Source organism: Brachyistius frenatus, unplaced genomic scaffold (assembly GCF_029030835.1).
Source record: "Brachyistius frenatus isolate BFR_SWC_R1_liver_20210118 unplaced genomic scaffold, ASM2903083v1 Contig_41, whole genome shotgun sequence".
Lineage (NCBI taxonomy): Eukaryota > Metazoa > Chordata > Actinopteri > Embiotocidae > Brachyistius > Brachyistius frenatus.
Window position 1 is genome coordinate 2471254 of NW_027210640.1, and position 20315 is coordinate 2491568.

A 20315-nucleotide genomic window follows, 5' to 3' on the forward strand; every position below is an offset into this window, starting at 1 on the left:
CTAATGTAGGGTTTGTAAGGAGGCGTGGCTAATGGGGTGTGTTTACTTTATAGTGTGGGCGTGGCCTTGTGTGGGTGTGGCTCTATGGAATGTCTTCATCTGTGATGTCATAAGTCTCAAATAGCATAGATAGAATCTTGGAGACATTCAGTTTTCATTCTTGACAGTAAAACACAACCACAGTAACAATTAAGACACTCAGAGCATTTACAGAAGTTCAAGAAGAAAATCAACCCCACGAAAGAAAGGAAAAATGTCTGCGATGGAGCAAATCCAGTTGGCCGTTGACTCCACCCTTATCTCCTGGAAGAACCTGCAGCCCATCGTCAACAAACATTTGGAAAGAATCTCTGAAGCACAATGGGGCATGCTAACTACAGGGAACTGCGAGTCGGACACAGCCGCCACACTGGCTGATATGATCACTGATATCATACACACTTTCTCCACAGACACCCTGAACATTGTCCTTCCAATGTTTCATGAGAGTATGATTTGTAGCAAGTCTAAGACTGACTTACCTATGAAGAGTCTCGCCGTATCCCTGGGAGGTTCTCTTTCTTCCAGCTTTGCTGTTGCTCTCCATGTCCCAGAAGAGAAATGTGAGAGTGTTGTAGCGCTGACAGCACTGGTTGAGAAGGAAGTTTCACACAAGGTAAATGCCGTCCTATCTTACGCCATAGACAGCCGTGCCTGGCCCTTTGATTCAGCCATTCACGTCAGTGGCTCCACGTCCGACATCAAATCTATGAATCGCATGGTGTTTCACGCTACCACATGTCTTCGAATGTATGTCGGTAAACTGAAATTCAAGTGCATAGGGTGGCGGCGGCCAAAAACAAATCAGAACATCGAGTCTCAGATCTCTGTGCACTCAGCAATAAAAGCTGTGGGTGAAATTCTCCTCAAATATTCTGGAGAGTCACCGGACATCACAGAAGGGGCTTTTCTCCTGTCTGAGTCCTTTGAGGCTTGTCAGGTAGCATCTGACATTGTCAACACTGTAATTAGTGACCTGCCTTACTGTGACTCTGCAGATCTTGCGGAATCTAATGGGAGAAGTAGACCTCACTTTAGATGGATGCCGATAGTTAATAAGCTGAAAAACTTTTTCAGCTCACAGTCTGTAGCTTCAGGAGACACCAACAAAACAGTTTGTAAAAACGACTTTTTCAAGTTTGCCCAAAATCAATTTGAAAACATGAAGACAGAGCTGGAGACGGCATTAGAGACAAGAGAAACAAATTTCCTGTTGAACCTCAAACAGGGTTTAGGATCATCTAAGTTTATCGAGGAAATTTCTGAAGATTGTCTGCCAGGATGTGTTCCAGAGACTCCCAAGTCCAAAGCTTGCAGTCTGTTCGACATGCCGACACTGACACCGATGAGCAAACTTAAATCCTCCACGTTTGATTTTCACACCATCAAACCTGATGTGGACAGGTTGTTTGATCACCTAAAACTGCTGGATCAACCTGCGGATTACGTCAGCAAAATACTGGAAAGCAAGAGCAGCGGCCAAATTAGGACGTTTTCACAGGAACTTACCGATAAAATGTACGATCATCTGATGCCTGGTCTCAGATATCTACTTCCTGTTCCTAAAATGAGAAAGTGTCTTTCTGACTCAGTCATCCTTATAAAGAGGAAGGCTCGCAGCACTCAGTTTGACCTTTCTCCTGAAGTCGTGTACACCATGACAGAGGACGCAGTGGGAAAGTTCCTGCAGCAGGTGCTCCTTTGGATTGAGATGGAGCAGACGGATAAAACGAGTCACATTGAGAAACTGTCTGGTGCAGTAATGGAAATCGAAAAAATACTTCAAACAATACTGTCTTCAGAAGAAGACTATTTAGACTCCTCCGAAACCGACGAGGAATTAACAAATCTCTCTTGGTCTCCTGTATCAGATTTGAATAATGCTGAATACGAGGAACCAGAGGAAGTCACCGTCATCAGGACAGAGTCCCCTAGAGTCATCATCAAGAAGTTGAACACACAATCTTTCCCAACTCCTGTTCATCTTTTTAACGTTGCTGAAACCAAAAAGGAAATAAAAGGAGATGCCATCATCAGGACAGAGTCCCCTAGAGTCATCTTCAGAAAGTTGAACACACAATCTTGCCCAACTCCTGTTCATCTTTCTGACGTTGCTGTACCCAAAAAGGCAAAAGGAGATGCCATTATCAGGACAGAGTCCCCTAGAGTCATCTTCAGAAAGTTGAACACACAATCTTGCCCAACTCCTGTTCATCTTTTTAACGTTGCTGTACCCGAAAAGGAACCAAAAGGAGATGCCATCATCAGGACAGAGTCCCCTAGAGTCATCTTCAAGAAGTCGAACACACAATCTTGCTCAACTCCTGTTCATCTTTTTAACGTTGCTGTACCCGAGAAGGAACCAAAAGGAGATGCCATCATCAGGACAGAGTCCCGTAGAGTCATCTTCAAGAAGTCGAACACACAATCTTGCTCAACTCCTGTTCATCTTTTTAATGTAGCTGTATGTAAGGAGAAACCAAAAGAAGATGCATCGCCACCGTCAGCTGGTAGTCCGTCTCCTGCAACTGTGAAAATGATCAGCGACCTCATTGATGCTCTATTAATACAAATACTCTTCAAATCCCCAGAGGAAAGCGTCAAGGACTCTACTGGCAACATTAACGATGACAAGGAAAAAATCAGCAAGGCCATATTTAATGACCTTTGTAAGGAGTTTGGATCTCCAGAAAAACTGCTGGAGTCTGCAATGGCATCAGATGCATATTTTAATGATGCTGTTGTGAAGTCTCTGAGAAGCCATCTGCCTTTGATTGTCCGGCCAGCCAAAAAGAAGTCCACAGTTTCCAGGTTCTTTTCAGCTGTGGGAAAAGGTTTTCAGTCATTTCTCTACTGCTTCAGCGAGTGACTGAATTAACTTTAAATCTCCCTGTGCTTACATGGGTTTTCTCCGGGTACTCCGGTTTCCTCCCACCGTCCAAACACCTCCATCTTAGGTTAATTGGCAAAAAAAAAAATTCCACCTTGAAAAATTGAAGTATTTTATCACAGAGGTAAATAAACTGTGGCCTCAAGCAAGAAGTATCGCGTCCGAAACCTCGGCTGGAGCCTTTCTGTGTGGATTTGCTCCCCCTGCGCATTTGTGGGTTTTCTCCGGGTACTCCGGTTTCCTCCCACCGTCCAAAAATCAATAAAATAAAATTTAAAAACCAATATATATGTTTGAATGTATTTCTATTGTGGTTATTTTTAATCTGCTGTTACATCTCGCTAAAGCCAGGTTGACTGTGAAACAAAATGTTACATGTTTAAAAATACTGTTACTCATAAGTTGGCGAAAGGTTCATGTAATTCTGAGAATATTTTGGGGTGGTTATAAATCATCACTATACATGTACTTGAGAGAGCAGGGTGTTGGCGCTCTCTGATTTAATGTAATAATCATGAGTTTGAATTTAAATGGTTTTTTTTTCCAACAAAGTATTTTGGAAAACCTTGTGTTGAAATTCCACAGGAGATCTAACGAATCAAAATTTGAGATTCTTTTTCAGAAGTCATGGATGCTGCATTCTCCGGGCTAAAGAGAGGAGCTTGTTATCAGCGCACAGTTCAAAAGCCAGCATCCATGATGGTATGGGGGTGCATTAGTGCACATGGTATGGGTAGCTTGCATATTTGTGAAGGAACCATTAATGCTGAAGGACATATGCAGGTTTTGGAGTAGCATATGCTGCCAACCAGACAACGTCAGGAAAGGCCTTACTTATTTTCGCAAAACAATGTCAAACCGCATTCTGCACGTATCACAACAGCATGGCTCTGTAGTAGACGAGTCCGGTTGATAAACTGGCCTGCCTGCAGTCCCGACCTGTCACCCATTAAAAACATTTAGCGAATCATGAGTAAAAAAAAAAAATAAAATAAAAATACAACAAAGGAAACCCCGAAATGTTGAGAAGCTAAAATTCTATATCGGGTAAAAAAAAAAAAAAATGGGACAACATTTCACTTCCAAAACTCCAGCAACTATGAGCAAGTTCAACATAACCAGGCTTTCTTTGTCTAAGATGGCTCGAGAAAGCTGATTTGAACTCCGATTTGATTGTAGGCGGCGGAGGCATACAACCATGGTGGTAATTTTGGTATTAATTCAATTCAGAGCAGCCAAATCTGGGGCCCGCAGTCCAAGTTTGACCCAAACCTTCTTTGTTTTGCCCCCATCACGGCATTGGATAACCTTGTGCTTATTCTCCTTATTCTTAAATGGCTTGAAATGCAAACCATTTTAGGGGAAAAGAATTTGCGGAACTTTGTATTAAATTGACAAGGTTTTTTTTTCTTCTATTTTTAAACAAACTTTGTTGCAAATCTCGTGAGAACAACACCATTAATATTAAATGTATCTGCCAAGGGCAAAAGAAAGTTCAGCATTTCAGACAATTAAACAGTTTACCAGAACTAACAGTAGCCTGTTCATGGATCTGGGGTTTGTAAAGTGTTGAATGGTTTGTAGTATTAATTATTGACATCTCGTGAGCGGCACGCGGAATTGACGCAAACCGACGCCGGTTGCGTAAAAGTCTCCCATCATGCTCTTCGCGAGCGCTTGACGAAAAAAAAAAAAAAAAAAACCGAAAAAAAAAACCCCGATGAAAAGGCCGAGGAGGAGGAGGCTACCAGCCGAGGGGGGGTAGCCGATTCCCGGAGAGGGTTTTTCTGTCCTCGTCGTCCACATTAACAAGGTACTTGACGGGCGACGAAAGAAAACAAAGATAAAAGCATCATAAAACATGATGCCCGCTCCAACAGAAGATCTTCCGTCGGGCCTGTGAGTGTCGGCCGGTTCGCCACCGCCGCCTCTTCGGGGGATTCTGCTGTCTTGAGTCCGTCCCGACCCGCGACACTGCCAGGCGATGACAGCCGCCCCAGCCGCTCCAGCCACTCCGCAGGTGATGAGAGACCGGCTGCTGCAGGCCATCGACGGCCAGAGCAATGTGAGTACGCCCGCCAGTGTTTAAGAGGGAACGACGCGGGTGGAGAGCGTGAGACAATAAAGCCGAGCCGGCCTCAGGTTGTCACGGAGGGGGTCGAGCAAGTCGAGCCGACTTATTATTATTGTTTGCCTGCTAATTAGCTGGCTAACAAGTCTCGTCAGCAAAAGTAACTACTACCAGGGATACCGGAGCCCCGGGCTAACTGGGTGCTGTTGGCTGATGTCGGTGTAGTCAAGGTACCTTATTTGTGTACATTTAAGTGCCTTCAGGAGTGGAGACTTGCTCAACTGAGCTACCAGGTAGCAAATGGAAAAACTGTAGGCAAAGTGTGCCCCAGTGGCGAAGAGGTTTCAAATGAAATGAAAAGACTGCTTCATGTTGATTTTTTTTTAATTTTTTTAATTTTTTTTTTTTACACACCTTTCAGGAGCATGCTGAGATTTCTTTGGGCATTTTTCCCCAAAGATCTTTTACACTGCATCCCTTGCCTTTACTTAACATGAGTGATGACACTACCATCGTGTGTTACAGCACTGGAAAGATCCAGTACAGAAGTGTAACACTGATATTATAGTTATTCTGCACAAGTGGCATTGCCAAGTATTGAATAAACCACCAGCTTCTTGCTAAAGCCAGAGATGATATTTGCTTACGTTAGGAAATCCAAGTTAACTTCTGCAATACATCACTGTCATCCTTTGTCAGAAGGTTTAAACAGATGAAATCTTTATTCCTGGATGTTGCATGTGTAATCTTGTACGCAGAGGCAAACAACTCTACAAACAATGCAATTTAAATCTTGTCCTGTTAATAAGCACACAAATTGCCTGTATTGCATTAAAAGTCAACACACAAATTAAGGACAATAGTATTCTTCTGTGTTCTTGTGGTATTAAAATGGCACATTTGCATCAACTCTCAGTTTGTCACATTGAGCCTGAAACCATCATTTCCAGACATGCAGGTGCAGATTTGAGAGTGTATTCAAATGATGTCTTGTCCTTTTATTAGCCTATCTTTCTCCCTCTATTGAACCTTTACATAGTTGTCCTATTAAATGTTGGGCCATATTTGCAAAAACAGATGTGTTTACTGAAAAGATTCTGAATGGTACCATCCGTGTACACAACTCTACGTGGACACTGTTATTGTAATTCTGACAACAACTATAATATCTCTGGATTGTGATTTACAAACCATTGTGTATTTTCAGCAGATATGCAACATGGTGGTCGTTGTGGAGGTGATCTCTTTTTTGGAGAAATATCCTATCACCAAAGAGGCACTGGAGGTAGGTTTCATTAAGACGTGCAATCAAAATGTAATGTAGTGGAAGTCTTGCATCTCAGAAGTCAAGCTGCAGCTGCTGTTAAACATCAATCGTATCTTCTTAAAGGAAACGCGTCTTGGAAAGCTCATCAACGATGTCCGGAAAAAAACCAAGAACGAGGACCTCGCAAAAAGGGCCAAGAAGCTCCTGCGAAATTGGCAGAAGCTAATTGAGCCAGGGAAGGGTGAAGTGTTGTCCAAAGGACTCACTGGTGCATCATGGTCTTCCATTGGTGGTGCTCATCCCTGCATCGGCACTCCAGCTGCCACCCCACCATCAGGTAAAACAGGTCCCGAGCTGAAGAACAGAAATGATTTCAACAACTGCTCCCCACGACGGGAAAAGGCGAGCAGCAGGAAACGGAAGGGTGACCAGAAGGACGGACAGCTCTTACCAGCCAAGATATCCAAAACGACTCTTCATGATAAAATACAGAACTCGAAACAGCTGCCAACCAATGGCATTGGTGGCGTCTCTGAAATTTTTACAGATGCTCGTGCGCGCCAGCCTTTAGACAGGGAGATTTCTGAGCCTTTGGACGGTGACATGCCGAATAAAATCCCTGTCAATGCTGTAAAACCTCATTCAAGTGCCCCGGGATACAGCAAGCCTCCTAGCACTTCTTCTTTGCTTAAAGCATCAGTTCTGCAGCAGCAAGCCAGACAGGAGCAAGCCGCCTCTGGGGGGCAGTATCGACCCAGAAGCCCACGCTGCTCCTTGCACAGTCCTCAGAGTCCAAAGCAGGAAGCGGTTGTCAAACAAACTGCACCCCAAGCACAGAGTATTTCTAGCTCCAGTGCGAGGCCTGGGACTGCGGACACCTCTGGGCTGGGTCCGTCTCCGCAGCCATTCAATGTTTGTGTTCAGGGTTTTCACACTGATGGTTCATGGTCTACAGATCTGGACTCTCAAAGCAGGCCTCCCAATACTTCACTTCACAACTCAACTGCCTCCCCCTGCAGTGACACGGTCAGTTTGGAAGATGAGGGTCCTGCAAGCAATACAGGGAAAAGACAAAAATACAGGCCGAAGGATTATGTGGTAAATTTAGATGGACAGACTGTAGAAGACGGCACTAAACCAGTCAGGTTAAAAGACAGGAGACTGACTTTTGACCCCGTAACGGGACAGATCAAAACCTCCTTTCAGAAGGACTCTCTCCAGGAGGGGGGGGTCAGACTGGCTGGTCAGTGGTCTGAACAGCCGAAGCAGAATCCACCAGTTCCTCCCAGTCCCTTCCAGCAGACAGAGTGGAAAGAGCTGTCGAGGAGCGAAATCATCAAGTCGTACCTTAGCCAGCAAAGCAATGTGCTGTCATCATCGGGTGCCCACACGTCCGGCGCACATTTTTTCATGACAGAGTTCTTGAAAAAGGAGGAACACAGGTGTAAAGATGCCAAGAAAACACACGCGTTGGCTTCAGACGTCCCAACTAGGGAGCTACCGGGAGTTAGCAGGGAGGTCAGCAATGAAGACCTGAGCAGATTAAACACACAACACTGGTCTGGGGTTAACGGTTGCTACGACACAAAGGGTAGCTGGTACGACTGGACACAGTGCATCTCCTTAGACCCGCATGGAGATGAGAGCAGGTTAAACATACTGCCCTACGTCTGTCTAGACTGAAACTGAAGGCAAGTGTCTGATTTGGGAAGTTGTAACTTGCCTTCGCCGTGCAGCAGCGCTGCTGCTTCATACCGTAGGTGGAAATGAAATAAATATGCTGCCTGCTCGTGTGCGCGTGTTGGAGCACAGAGGGTGTTGATTAGTGTTTTTCTAAGTGGGTGAACATTGTGTGTGGACAGGGCGGAGGGGAAAGGCTATGCATTTTCTGACCTTTTTCGTTATTAGTGTTTTAATAACTGTACAGAGTAAGTTTACGAAGCCAACAGAAGAGCAGCTCCAATACCCGCCATGTTTTAAATGGGAGAGATCGTACACGGATTCATTTTAAGTTAATCTCCTGTCTCGTGGAATGTGACTTTACCGAACCTCCTGCATCCAGTCACGTTCAGTTGACAGTACAGTATTTTTTAATTTACATTTTATGTATCAAAAACTGTGACCTAATCAGCTGTCCTTTTACAGCGTACAGTTGTAAGCTGAATAATCGGAGCAGACATCCGATGATACGTCCGCTGGGGTGGTTTTCGTTCGCATTAGCTTCCGCATCATGAACAAGGAAATTTAGCCGTTAAAGCTTAAATAAATGCCCTCCTCATTACCAATGTTATTACCAAATTATCAGCTGTTAGTTCTGTGAAAAACATGTATCATTGCCTCTTCTTGAACTGCTGTCCCCATGTTGCATGCCTGCCTCAGTGACTTTTAGTAGAATGAAAAACTGACAGATGAGTTTTAAAACATTTGAATATTTTTCTCGTTTGCTGTTGGAGTGACATGATGCCAGATGTGACAGCAGATTGAGCCAAAAGGAGAAAAAAAAAAAAAGCGGGGAAGAACCATTACAGCTAATACAGAAATGTGGCTGTCGTGTATGATATTTATTTACATATTCATTTTTTTTTTTTAGGATTTGCATACATGTTCCGGGTACCTGAAATCATCTTTTGTTGGATTTCTTTGTTCAGATTTGGTTCAGTGATGCAGCAGTGACTTTCCAGATTTTGCCTGCTGGTATACTAACCTACTCTGTGTTGCACAGAAAACAAAACAAAAACTCCAGAATGACACATTTTTATACTGATTTTATTTTAAACTTGCCTTTTCCCTTTACTGTGTATCTAGGTTGTAAAATATGAATCGGAACAGCACGGCAGATCATGCTTAAAGCTTGCATCTTTGTACTGTCAGGAAGAAGTGAAGAATAAATTGACATGCTGGATAAAGTACTTAAAAGCATTCCTTTAGATATTGTTTGCCTTATGGAAATCTGTGTTTTCCCTAAAGACAGAGCCTTAGTGAATGTACAGGTATTAGCCTTTTGCGTTCAGTCGAATGCAGAAGAGAACATATTTGCTACCTAGTCCTTTAAGTGGACATGTTAATATGTGTTAATAAAAAAAACTGAAGGAAGGATTTATGATTATTTGTCTTCTCTTTAGGTGTTTCGAGGGAATCTTTACAGATTGCAATTAATCACAATACTCCCAACAGAAAGATGAATGTCCACCGTGAAGGATCTGTGCTGGTTCTGCACATGATTCACTCTTCTCTGAATTTTCTTTCATGCTCAGGATGTGGAGAATTTGGAGGAAAACAAGATTCCCATGCTAATGACAAAACTGAACAATTACCAATGCACTCTTGGATGCCTTTTTTCTGGTGTAAATGCAATTGGAGCTGATTTAATGACTTAATCAAGCTTAATGTTGAACTGAAAAAACACAATTGTTGACAACTTTTTTTTAAAATAATTGTCATTTTTCAGAAAAAAAAAATGCCCAAAATACACAATATCTGAAGAGTGTGTTTTTTGGATTGTTTTTAGACACTGAATGGACTAAACGCTTAATTTAGTTAATTGCAGGTCAAAATTGCCTTTAGGCCTTTTCCTATCTTGTGTATGAGAGTTAATCAAATTCTGTTTTAAGGTCTGAGCATGTGAGCATGAATGAATGTTCAAAGTGCTCAGTTCCCATTTTAGGTCATTCAAACTGAAACTACAGTCCGTTACACAGCTAGCTCCACCCCTGCTCATTTTGCAATTGCTTTGTAATGAAACGTGGCATTATGAAATAAAAAATAAATCATAATAAATGGTCATTAGTTGGTGTGACATGAAAACAGACTTTGCAAAGATGATATTTTTCAAGACAAAGCTGGGATGAAATAAAAAAAATGCAGTAAACTCAGAAGAAACCAGCTGAAATAACATTTTATAATAGTTTTAAGAATGTCTCGGGGTTATTTTACCCTACTATGGTACATATTTAATTGGATTTGTTATTTTATACCTTGTTTTTAGTTTATTTAACTACATTACTTTAATATTCAGCGAACGGGTCTGTCCAAAAGAAAATTGCTTTTTTTTGTGTGCACTTCTTGCTGTGGTGAGTTTTTGTAAAGTTTTGAAGCTTTTGATGAAATTTTAAAATGGTAAGATTTTACATTTCCAATTCCAGTTCATAAACGCACGTTCACGTGGGCACTTTTTTTATTATTATTTTGAAGGGGGGGGGGGGGTTAACCGGAAGCGGCGCGCTTCACTCTCCCGTTGTTCGGCTTTGACGACCTGACTGGGGGAAGCAGCGCCGCCCTCCCCCCGGCGCAGGCACGACGCACACCGCCGCTGACTCGTCACTCCGCTGGAAGATGGCTGCGGTGGAGCGGACCCCGGTCAGGGAAGGGATCCGGATAGTGTCGCTGTGCGTGTGCTGGTACACGGTCAGCTCGGGGGGCAACATCGTGAACAAAATCATCCTCAATGGATTCCCGTACCCGGTCACGGTCTCTCTGTTCCACATCATCTCCATCGTCGTCTTCCTCCCGCCGCTGCTGCGGGCTTGGGGAGTCCCCAAAACAGAACTGCCGAACAGGTACTACCGGTGGTACATCCTGCCTTTAGCTTTCGGGAAATACTTCGCGTCGGTGTCGGCTCACTTCAGCATATGGAAAGTGCCCGTGTCGTACGCGCACACCGGTGAGTACTACGGCGGCTTCTGTGTGAATGTGGTGGGAGAAAAAAAACAAAAAAACCCGCGCGGCCACCGGAGAGCCCGCCGGCGGCAACTTGATGATGTGTCTCCCCGTCAGCTGACGTTAGCTCCGCGGCTAGCAGCTAACGCTGGGCATTTAACTAGCTCGTGGGCCACGGGTGGATTTGTCCTTCAGCTCGTGGACAGACGGGCTTTCATGGGAGTCATTAATTATTTTATTTTTTTTACCTCGTGTCCTTTTTTTAGCTATAAATTGCTGCGCTTTTAGACTCCTCCTTTTTAGAGGAACTAAGTGACTCCTGTTAGCTAGCTAGCCAACTTAATTACACGGCCGGTGGGGAGGGGGGGGAATAAAGGGGGTGGGGGGTCCATGTCCGCCGGATAAAATCACATCACTGATCCTCGTGTAATTGATTTTCCTCCACGTGGAAACAGTTTTGAAGTTACCTACTGACGAATTCAGTTAAGTAACCCCCACATATACAAGAGTCCTTTGATAAATCCTTTTTATTTATTTTATTTATTTTTTTTAATCAAGAGTTTTAACCTTCAGAGGTGGAAGACGCAACAACAGTGTAGAAATACAAGTGAAGCTCCTGCATTTAAAGTTTTCTATTTAAGTAAAAGCATCCAAATATTATTAAAAGTAAATTAACCCCTTATGCATAGCTGCTCATTTAAGAATAAATTAAATTTAAAAGGATTAATTTCTGCATTATTTTTGGTAAATGTTTGGGTAACTTTAACAGCTGTTACCCAGTTGCTTAATCTGCACGTTATAATTTATTCAGTCATACATATATAGTGATACGGTGTGTTGTATCAAGTTGAGTTTTATTTATTTATTTGACTCAAATATTGTACGAAGTACAGACGGAACCAAAACAAATCATACTTGAAACCAATTAAGCTATTAGAAATGTATTAAGCCCTGAAACAATTAAGCAATAAGAACAATATCCAGCAAAAAATAACACATGGGGATATACATTAGCAGCAATTAATATTAAAATTCATAATAAAAATGGATTTAAAATTAGAATCGGCCCGAATCAAGAAACGCCAAGTACGTTTTCAGTCTAGTTTTGAACATTGGTGGAAAAGTTGATGACCTGATCTGAAGCTGGAGGCAGATCCAAAGTTAAGCTGGGGCTGCTCGATTTTAGCACTTATACACAAACAATAAAATCTTGAAATGAATATGAGATAGATAAGGCTATTGAGACCAGCGAAAATTCACATGACATCAGCATAAAAGTGGGAAACGGAAGGGATAAATACATTTCAAGAAATATAAATACTAACTCTCGAAAATTATATACACTTGTCAAATTAACGCAAATATTTAAAACAGGACGGCGGCAACAGTGTTAAAGTAAGCGATTACTTCTCTGATAAACGTGGTGTAGTTAAAAGTACATCACTCCCTCAATAATGTAGAAATATAAAGTAGTATACTAACTGCAGTAGTTCAGTAAATCTACAGTTACTTTTAGTTCAATGTTTGTTCTTGTTGGAATAGATCAACTTTGATTACATCAGCAATGGTAAACTTGATGAATAAAATGCCTCATGCCTAAAATGTGATATAAATGACGGTCTTCAGAATCTGCACATTAGCGGCTTGAAGAACAACCGATCATGAATGAATGTCATCGTGTTTCTCGCAGGCTGCTGTTAGTCTGCATCACCTAATAAGAGGTATCCGACTCTATAGTAAGACCTGCGAGTAAAACAGTTCTCATAACTATTGATTTATTTTGATCCCTTTTATCCACTACATCTTCCGGAGATCCACACAACCAAACATTACATCATGCAAACCTCATGATAATCTCAAATCATCCGTGTTGCCCTGAAATAGAAGTACGTACACCTGAAAAGACAAAACTTTTTTGCAGGTCGGACCTCCTCTTAACCAAAGATCCGGTTGTGTTTTAAGAGCATCCAGCAGCCACTAGATTTACGGCAGGGCTGTTATCTTTAACTTCATGTACCTAAATAAACCCACTGTTTACTAATGCCAGTACTTTGTTTTGAACTCAAATCATGTAAGATACCTTGAAATCGGGCTGTGCGACGTGGACAGAATCAAACGTTCTTTAACAAATATCTCGAATTTTGATTTTGCGGCAAAATTTTAGGAATGACAGCCGGTGCTTTTTTTTTTTTTAAATAAAATATTGGCACAATGATTGTTTGATTAATAATCAACAGTAAAATGGATAAACACAACTAACGGAAGAACTAGAGCAGTCTGGTCAGTTTAGAAAAGGACATCACTTTTTTATTGTAATGCAGCCTTAAAGAAAAAGACAACACTAATACACGTCACGATGATTCCCATGATTTAAGACTTTTCCAGTCTCATATCACGATATCGATATAATGTCAATATACTGGCCAGCCCTAACTTGAAATGAAACTCATTTTTCTCATTGTGAGCCTCTTGTCACGCCACTTTATTTTTGTACCCAATTTGAGAACAATATCTGTCAACAAAAACAAATTCCATTTGTGATCATGGGCTAGCGTCTCCTCTCACTCCTTTAACTGGTTTTGCCGGATTGTTCTAGTTACCTCGATAAATCCCATCTGGGCCGATTCAGCTGCATACAGTCCTGCAGTAACGCCGACCTTCATGGAGGATATAATGCTCCCGTTTGTTGTCTGAGAGAGGTTTTGATTCAAGGGGTACAACTTTCGGTGCTAATGAAGTGTTGCATTTTATAGTGAGAGGTGTTTCACATGAAGTGTACCCTTAAGTTGACCAGCTGCCAAGCGCCTCCAAATTGATCAAGGTGGTGAAATAACGCCTCTAAAATAACAGAAACTGAACATTTAAAGCATTCAAATTTACTACATTTGGTCCAGACAGATGTAGCTACTTGAACTTGAAACTGAGTGTTTGGTCAAATCTGTAAATAAAATGTCCGTCTGCTCTTCTAATAGTTTGTTCTGACTTCAACTCAAAGTAAACTTTAAATGAAACTATTCCACATCTGTTCAGACCTCGAAACTATTTCAAAGGTTGTCTGATTTGGGCGCCACAGCAGCCATGTCAAGGTCATTACAGCCTGAAAGTCCTTGTTTTACTTTAGTGACTCTCCTCTGTCTTCGTGCTCTTAACAGTGCTGACTCGACGGGACGTCACAATCTTAACTATTAATAATCATTCCAAATATTTGCGATTAACGATCTTATGGTGTTTTTTAAAATGATTTTTATGCCACTGTTAAACATTAAGAGAAAAAAAAGAAGACATTTATTGGCATTGAACATTGAAATATATAAGTACAAATTTCTTTGTAAACAAAAATTGCACAGGTCAGATATGACTTCAAGAACTGTGGTGTACAGTTAATACATACAAACATAAAACATGACGTTTCTGTTTGTTTCAATCAGCCATTTTAATACAAATGAACAGAAACAATTCTGATTTTGATTGATATAGTTGCCGTCTGCTCCCGTAATTGCGATTATGTTAATAATTGTGACGGGCTTAGCTGACTCCAGTTGTGCTAGTTTTAAAGTACGTACGTACGTGTTGATCATTAAAAGTACTTTGCATATCTCCGCTGTCGAGTCATCGTCTTGCGTTATTCATGGCACACGCAGGGACAAACCTAATCGTACGTCAGTCGCCGCTCAAATGAAGCACCAGTAGAAGAGCTGTGTTGACAAGTGGAGTGTTTGACAGAGGCGTGTGCCCTGCCCTGACGCAGGAGCCTTTTACAGTTCAAGACTTTTATTCTGCACCTGCCGCTGTTGGCTTGTTTGTTCAAGAAAACACACTGACACTGTCTCTTTTTTTCCCCGTCTCTTGTTACTTTCACAGTCAAAGCCACAATGCCAATATGGGTTGTGCTGCTATCGAGAATAATCATGAAGGAGAAGCAGACCACAAAGGTGAGTAGGTCCAACACGGCAAACACAGCACAAGGCCCCCTCTGTTTCAGCCCGTGTCCGAGACTCAGCAGTGGTGATGTGGCACAGCGTTGCGCCTCCGCTGCAGCTCGTATTACGGCCATCTGCAGGGGCTTTTGTCCCTGGAGTTGATGGGACGTCCTGTGGGAGAACTTTGTATTTACACCAGCCGGCCGCTTGATAAATCCCCATGTTAACGGACTGCTTTTTATATTTTAGGGGGCAGTTTGTGTTTATGCATGTCTGTTATCTGTCATGCATAGTGTGATGGTATGCAGTTGTGCGGGTGGCTTAATATTTCCAGAGCAGCTGGCACAGTTCTGTGAGAACCAGAGGGAGAGCTAGCTTCCACTTTCTGGCTGAAGGGTCCGGTGTTATATGCAACTATACTCCTCCACAAACAAAAGGCAACACTGTGGGAGGAATTTGCGGTTGATGAACAGGTAGTTCAACTTGAATGATTGTAATTAAGCCATTTTGTTAGCAAGACATATTTGTTACATGGTTATGTGGACAGTATTGAAATGATATTGCTGGATTGTGTTGCTCTGCAGCTAAAGATTTTTTTTTTTTTACTGTTTTGCCGGTTATTTTCTCAACTAATCAATTGTTTGTGTCAATAAAGTGTAAGATAAAAGTGAGAAATGTCCATCACAATTACCAATACCCTGAGGTGATGTCATCTCTTTGGACTGTCATCTCTCATCATAATAAAACAACAAACACTCAGAGGAGAGGCTGGAAGAAATCAATATTTGGATTGTTTTTTTTCTTTAAACTAACACCAATTAAGAAACCTTACAAGTTAATTGACAAACTATGATGAACATCCACTGTAGTATTCTGTCAGACTGTTGATCATAATGTAGTTCTACATTTATTCGAAGTCGTTTTTATTGAGGTAGTTAGTTATTGGTTTCATGCTGAGGGTAAATGCCCAGGCCACCTGGAGACACCCGAACACCCAGTAGCAGTGTGATACATTAGTCGCACATAAACAAGAACAACACTTCTTACATTATATCGCAGACCAAGAGCTCCGAATCTCTTTTCCTGTCTGTACAGCATATAACACCCTCTGACTTTAGACTGTGCCGTTATAACGTCTATAAAAAAAATTGACCCGGACTATTATTGATGAATCAGTGTTTCAAACAAAAACAAAAAAACCTCATTGGGGCCCGGGGCAACTAAAATATCAGACACATCTGAGGTGTCACTTCATTTTCGGTCCTGACGGGGGAAGATTTGAGAGTCTGTGTTTGCTCAATGTGAATGAGGAGACTGAGAGACTAACATCAGCTTGTCATGTTTGCCTGACAGTTGAGCGGTCAGACAGGACGGGCCCACAGGCAGCAGCAGGTTACACTGTACCACACTGAGAAACCTGAAGGTGTATGAAACGCATAAGAACATGTGACAGACTAAGTATGCACTTAACCAAATTATTGAAACTCAAATTAGTGTCTATATATACATGACTCACCTTTACCAGGCACACATGTACAATCTAATGCAGTCCAATATAACTGCTCAGCCACAACATCTATCCTTATGACACTCTTTATGTTGATTTTTTTTTTTCAATATGCAAATTGAAATACATGAATTATATGTTTTCTATAGAGTTATTTGTTGAACATGGTGGACTGTTTGATATTGCCGGTGTTTCCAATTTCCTCCCTCCATCAGGGAGGAGATTGGAAACCCCTTAGTCCAATACAGTGAAGTACAACAGCAAAGAGCTAAAACATGCCATTTAATTATTATCTAATGTACCCAATAAAATGGGCCCTAGGTCCGTTTGATTGAATATTATCCTTCTCAAATGCACTTGTTTCAGCTGCACCTTTTCCTTCTTCAGTGCAGAAAACCTTCAGGAGGAACTTTTCAAAATAAGTCTGATCGTCTAAAATGGGTCAGAAATGTAGGTCTCTACCGAAATAGACGAGGCCTCTCCTGTTGTTCAGGGTTGCCAGCCTTCGTGTTCTTGTCTTATAACAATAAGTGGATTGGCATTCATTGGATACGGCAGCATGTTTGGTGTGTAGACGGAAGATAATCCTGTTAACGTTTGAACATGTTGCTCCAGGAAGCTGCTTCCTTGTCGCGCGTCCCGTTAACAGACTGTTTAAAGGGTCAGTGGTTTTGTGTTCCAGTCAGTACTGCCTGGGTGACAATAAATACTTGTATTTTGGGGGAAGAGGGGGGTGAGGGGGCGTTGGGCCCAATTTCTGTCTGCCAACCTGCTTTTTCTTTCTTTTTTTTTTTTTTTGTCCGTCTGACTCGTGTTGTTTTATGATTCTCAGCTTTTTGCAAGTACGAAAGGAATAACCTGAACAATGAAACTGTGAGAGTTGAATCATTTGAGGGCTTTAAATTGGTGCTCTGCACTGTAATTTCTCACTTTCACGCTGAGTGGTTGGTTGAGTAGAGCAGTGGGTGCACAAGTGGGTTTCATAACAAATGCAGGTCACTTCTCATGATCCAACAATTTCTACATGCAAATTAAACTGGCATCTCCACCTGTTAGTTTAATTTCCAGGAATGTCTAACAGAGAAAAGCAAATCATCAGGAATTATAAGCTTGAATAAGAGCGTTTGTGGAAAGATCTAGCACCATTTGCACCAGGTGCAATTGCACCATTGTTTAGGTGTATATATGTATATATTCATTCATTTCTAGGCTGTAAATATGTCTGTTTATGTTTTATATGTCTATTTATGTCTTGTCTGTTTTGTTTTGGACGCTGAGAGCGAAGCTACAACCGGAGTCACATTCCTTGTATGTGTTAACATACCTGGCCAATAAAGCGATTCTGATTCTGAAAACAATTAAGTAATTGACGAATCACTGCAGCTCTACACTTCAGTATAATAACCACCTGGGTCTTTCTTGGACTACAGATTGGGAAACACTGTCAGCAGCAGGAAGTGATATTTGACGAGTAAACTGCCTTTAGAAATAAGCACCTTAAGGTGCTGTATGTATTTGTTTCTGCTGACTCGGCCCTCTGTCTCTGTGCGGTCCTGGTCGTAGGTGTACGTCTCGCTCATCCCCATCATCGGTGGAGTGCTGCTGGCCACCGTGACCGAGCTGTCCTTCGATGTTTCGGGACTGATCAGCGCTCTGGCCGCCACCCTCTGCTTCTCTCTACAGAACATCTTCTCAAAAAAGGTAAATCACCCTCATGTTGACATGCGCCACGTGATCAGCATCTTCCTCACGGCCCCGTTACAACTCGTTGTTTTTGGGTTTTTTTTCCCCTGGAGAAAATCATAATCAATCAGCAACAATTGGAACAGACATGCCAATTCTTTTGTGCAGATCAGACAGATCACACAGTTTCACCGACCATGTTCTGTGTCTCCCTCATGGAGCTCCAAGCTCAACTTTGGGCTGCTGTTGCAACTCTTCTACAAAGGGATCAGGTTCCAGTCGCACCGGGATTGGCGGGTTTCACAATCAACTTTGTGTCTTTCGCATAGAGCCGTTTTGAAGCTTGTTTTCAGTGTAGTCAATGTGTGTTTCTCCGTGGCCCACTAGCCACATAGATTGTCCATGACTAAAGAGGGACAGTCCTACTTGCTTACATCCTCATATGTCTATGGTTCAGACATCTGAAGCTCAAAGATGTTTAACTGAGCTTTATCCATCATGTCACACGCACGGCAGGCAGCCTCTTGTGGGCTATAAAAACATTGAAAAGGTTGATATCTGGCCAACTGACTGCCAGTTTAACAGGGGCGGGTCAAGTTGACTCATTTTCTGGTCCACATGTTAATAGTTAGTTTTTTCCCCCCCATTTATTTGCCAAAATAATTGTTCTTTTTCTGCTAAAACACTTGCCCTCTTTGATTTTATTACTTTCAATATGTCTATAGAGGACAACAGAAAGATCCAACACTTAAAATAACCATTACATCTATTTTATGTGAGTCTTATTTATTCTTTCACCACCTTTTTTTTTTTCTAACTGATTGTTTTTCCTTTTGAAGGTACTGCGTGACACAAGGATCCACCACCTGAGACTCCTCAACATCCTGGGCTTTAATGCTGTGATCTTCATGCTTCCCACCTGGGTTCTGGTGGACCTCTCTGTGTTTCTGGTCAACGGGGACCTGGTGAGTTGCAGTAAAAATTATTTTAGTATTGGTATATGTTTTGGTGGCTGAGTGCAGCAGCTTATAAACTTTTTTTTTTTTTTTTTAATGACTGTGAACGCTGTCTTTAAGTAACTTCTCCTTTTCAGTCTGAAGTCTCAGAATGGACGGGCACCTTCGTCCTCCTGCTCATCAGCGGCTTCTGCAACTTTGCCCAGAACGTCATCGCCTTCAGCGTGCTCAACCTCGTCAGTCCGCTCAGCTACGCCGTCGCCAACGCCACCAAGAGGATCATGGTCATCAGCATCTCGCTGTTTATGCTGCGCAACCCCGTCACCCTCACAAATGTCCTGGGTATGATGACGGCTATAGTCGGGGTGTTCCTGTACAACAAGGTGAGTGTCCCCGACCACTGGATGTTAACTGGTAAGGCTGGGATTAAGGAAGAGGAACACATGAGACGAAGAGCTTAGAATTAGAGGGAAGGTGTCGCGGGGAAATGTTGGCGAGACGGCAAAGAAAAACTCACCTGTTGGTCCTTTACATGAAACCTCTTTCTTTTGCAGCACGAGCTCATTGACTTTCTTCAGCTAACGTTAAATGCAGTGTGTTTTAAATATAGATATTCCTCTTGAAACGCCACAACACAGATGTTGTTCTCCGTACTGAGTCTACATGGTTGTGATCTGCTTCTTTACCGGCCTTTAGGTCCCTGTGCGCCCCTTATTGTGATTGTAGCTGCTCTTCATTGGCTTTAATATAAATTGGGACTTTATTTACCCACTTGGAGAATTGTTTGAGCCACCCAGACTCTTCAGGGTCAATGGGCTGCCACAGTGCAGCGCCAGAGGAACAACATTAAAGACACCCAGTCATTTAAAACCCATTTGCCCTTCTCCTCTGCCAAACAGGCCAAGTTTGACGCCAACAGGCAGAAGAAGCTGCTGCCGAGCGACAAGCAGGACCTGATGTCCTTTGACAACCCGGCGCTGGAGAAGATCCAGGCCAACGGGTCAGTGCCTTTCTCCCACGGCTCAGAGCAGCAGCAGCAGCAGCACAACTGGAACAACGTGCTGACCGACCACTTCCAGTACAGCCGGCAGGCCTACACGACAAACTCCAGCAGCAACCACCAGTACGTGGTGTAAAGGTGGAGTCGTCCTCGCTGCGGGTAGCTGTCATAGACATTACTGTGTGTAGCCGCCCTCTCTGCAGCAGGTCTTCACCGCCCGCTCACAACCCGAGACTGAAGGCAAGTGCTGTTTGTTCTGGATATTAAGAAAGAGTCGGTCATGACGGGCCAGAGATGTGACCTCTGCCACCACCACCACCACCACC

General features: G+C 42.5%; 2 protein-coding genes across 3 annotated transcripts; both read left to right on the forward strand.

Annotated features, from left to right (window-relative positions):
* The first annotated feature begins 4655 nt into the window (after positions 1 to 4655).
* On the forward strand, positions 4656 to 10025 carry LOC138623059 (mediator of RNA polymerase II transcription subunit 26-like). Of its 2 annotated transcripts, none has more exons than XM_069702335.1 (3): positions 4656 to 4994; positions 6208 to 6285; positions 6391 to 10025. In XM_069702335.1, exons 1-3 carry the CDS (start codon positions 4914 to 4916, stop codon positions 7948 to 7950), a joined length of 1719 nt encoding a protein of 572 aa, XP_069558436.1. In that variant the 5' UTR covers positions 4656 to 4913; the 3' UTR covers positions 7951 to 10025. The 2 variants fall into 2 exon arrangements, with proteins under 2 accessions (XP_069558436.1, XP_069558437.1); XM_069702336.1 differs by having other exon boundaries at positions 6211 to 6285.
* Positions 10026 to 10564: 539 nt separating this feature from the next.
* Positions 10565 to 20315, forward strand: slc35e1 (solute carrier family 35 member E1). The gene is made up of 6 exons (XM_069702337.1): positions 10565 to 10927; positions 14785 to 14855; positions 17914 to 18051; positions 18873 to 18998; positions 19127 to 19372; positions 19889 to 20315. The coding sequence occupies exons 1-6, from the start codon at positions 10600 to 10602 to the stop codon at positions 20123 to 20125; spliced, it is 1146 nt and encodes a 381-aa protein (XP_069558438.1). The 5' UTR covers positions 10565 to 10599; the 3' UTR covers positions 20126 to 20315.

Coding starts and splice junctions, on each gene's coding strand:
- LOC138623059 (XM_069702335.1), top strand. CDS start 4,914: ATGACAGCCGCCCCAGCCGCTCCAGCCACTCCGCAGGTGATGAGAGAC. Junction 4,995..6,207: donor CCATCGACGGCCAGAGCAAT/GTGAGTACGCCC, acceptor GTGTATTTTCAG/CAGATATGCAACATGGTGGT. Junction 6,286..6,390: donor TCACCAAAGAGGCACTGGAG/GTAGGTTTCATT, acceptor ATCTTCTTAAAG/GAAACGCGTCTTGGAAAGCT.
- slc35e1 (XM_069702337.1), top strand. CDS start 10,600: ATGGCTGCGGTGGAGCGGACCCCGGTCAGGGAAGGGATCCGGATAGTG. Junction 14,856..17,913: donor AGGAGAAGCAGACCACAAAG/GTGAGTAGGTCC, acceptor TCCTGGTCGTAG/GTGTACGTCTCGCTCATCCC. Junction 18,999..19,126: donor TTCTGGTCAACGGGGACCTG/GTGAGTTGCAGT, acceptor TCTCCTTTTCAG/TCTGAAGTCTCAGAATGGAC.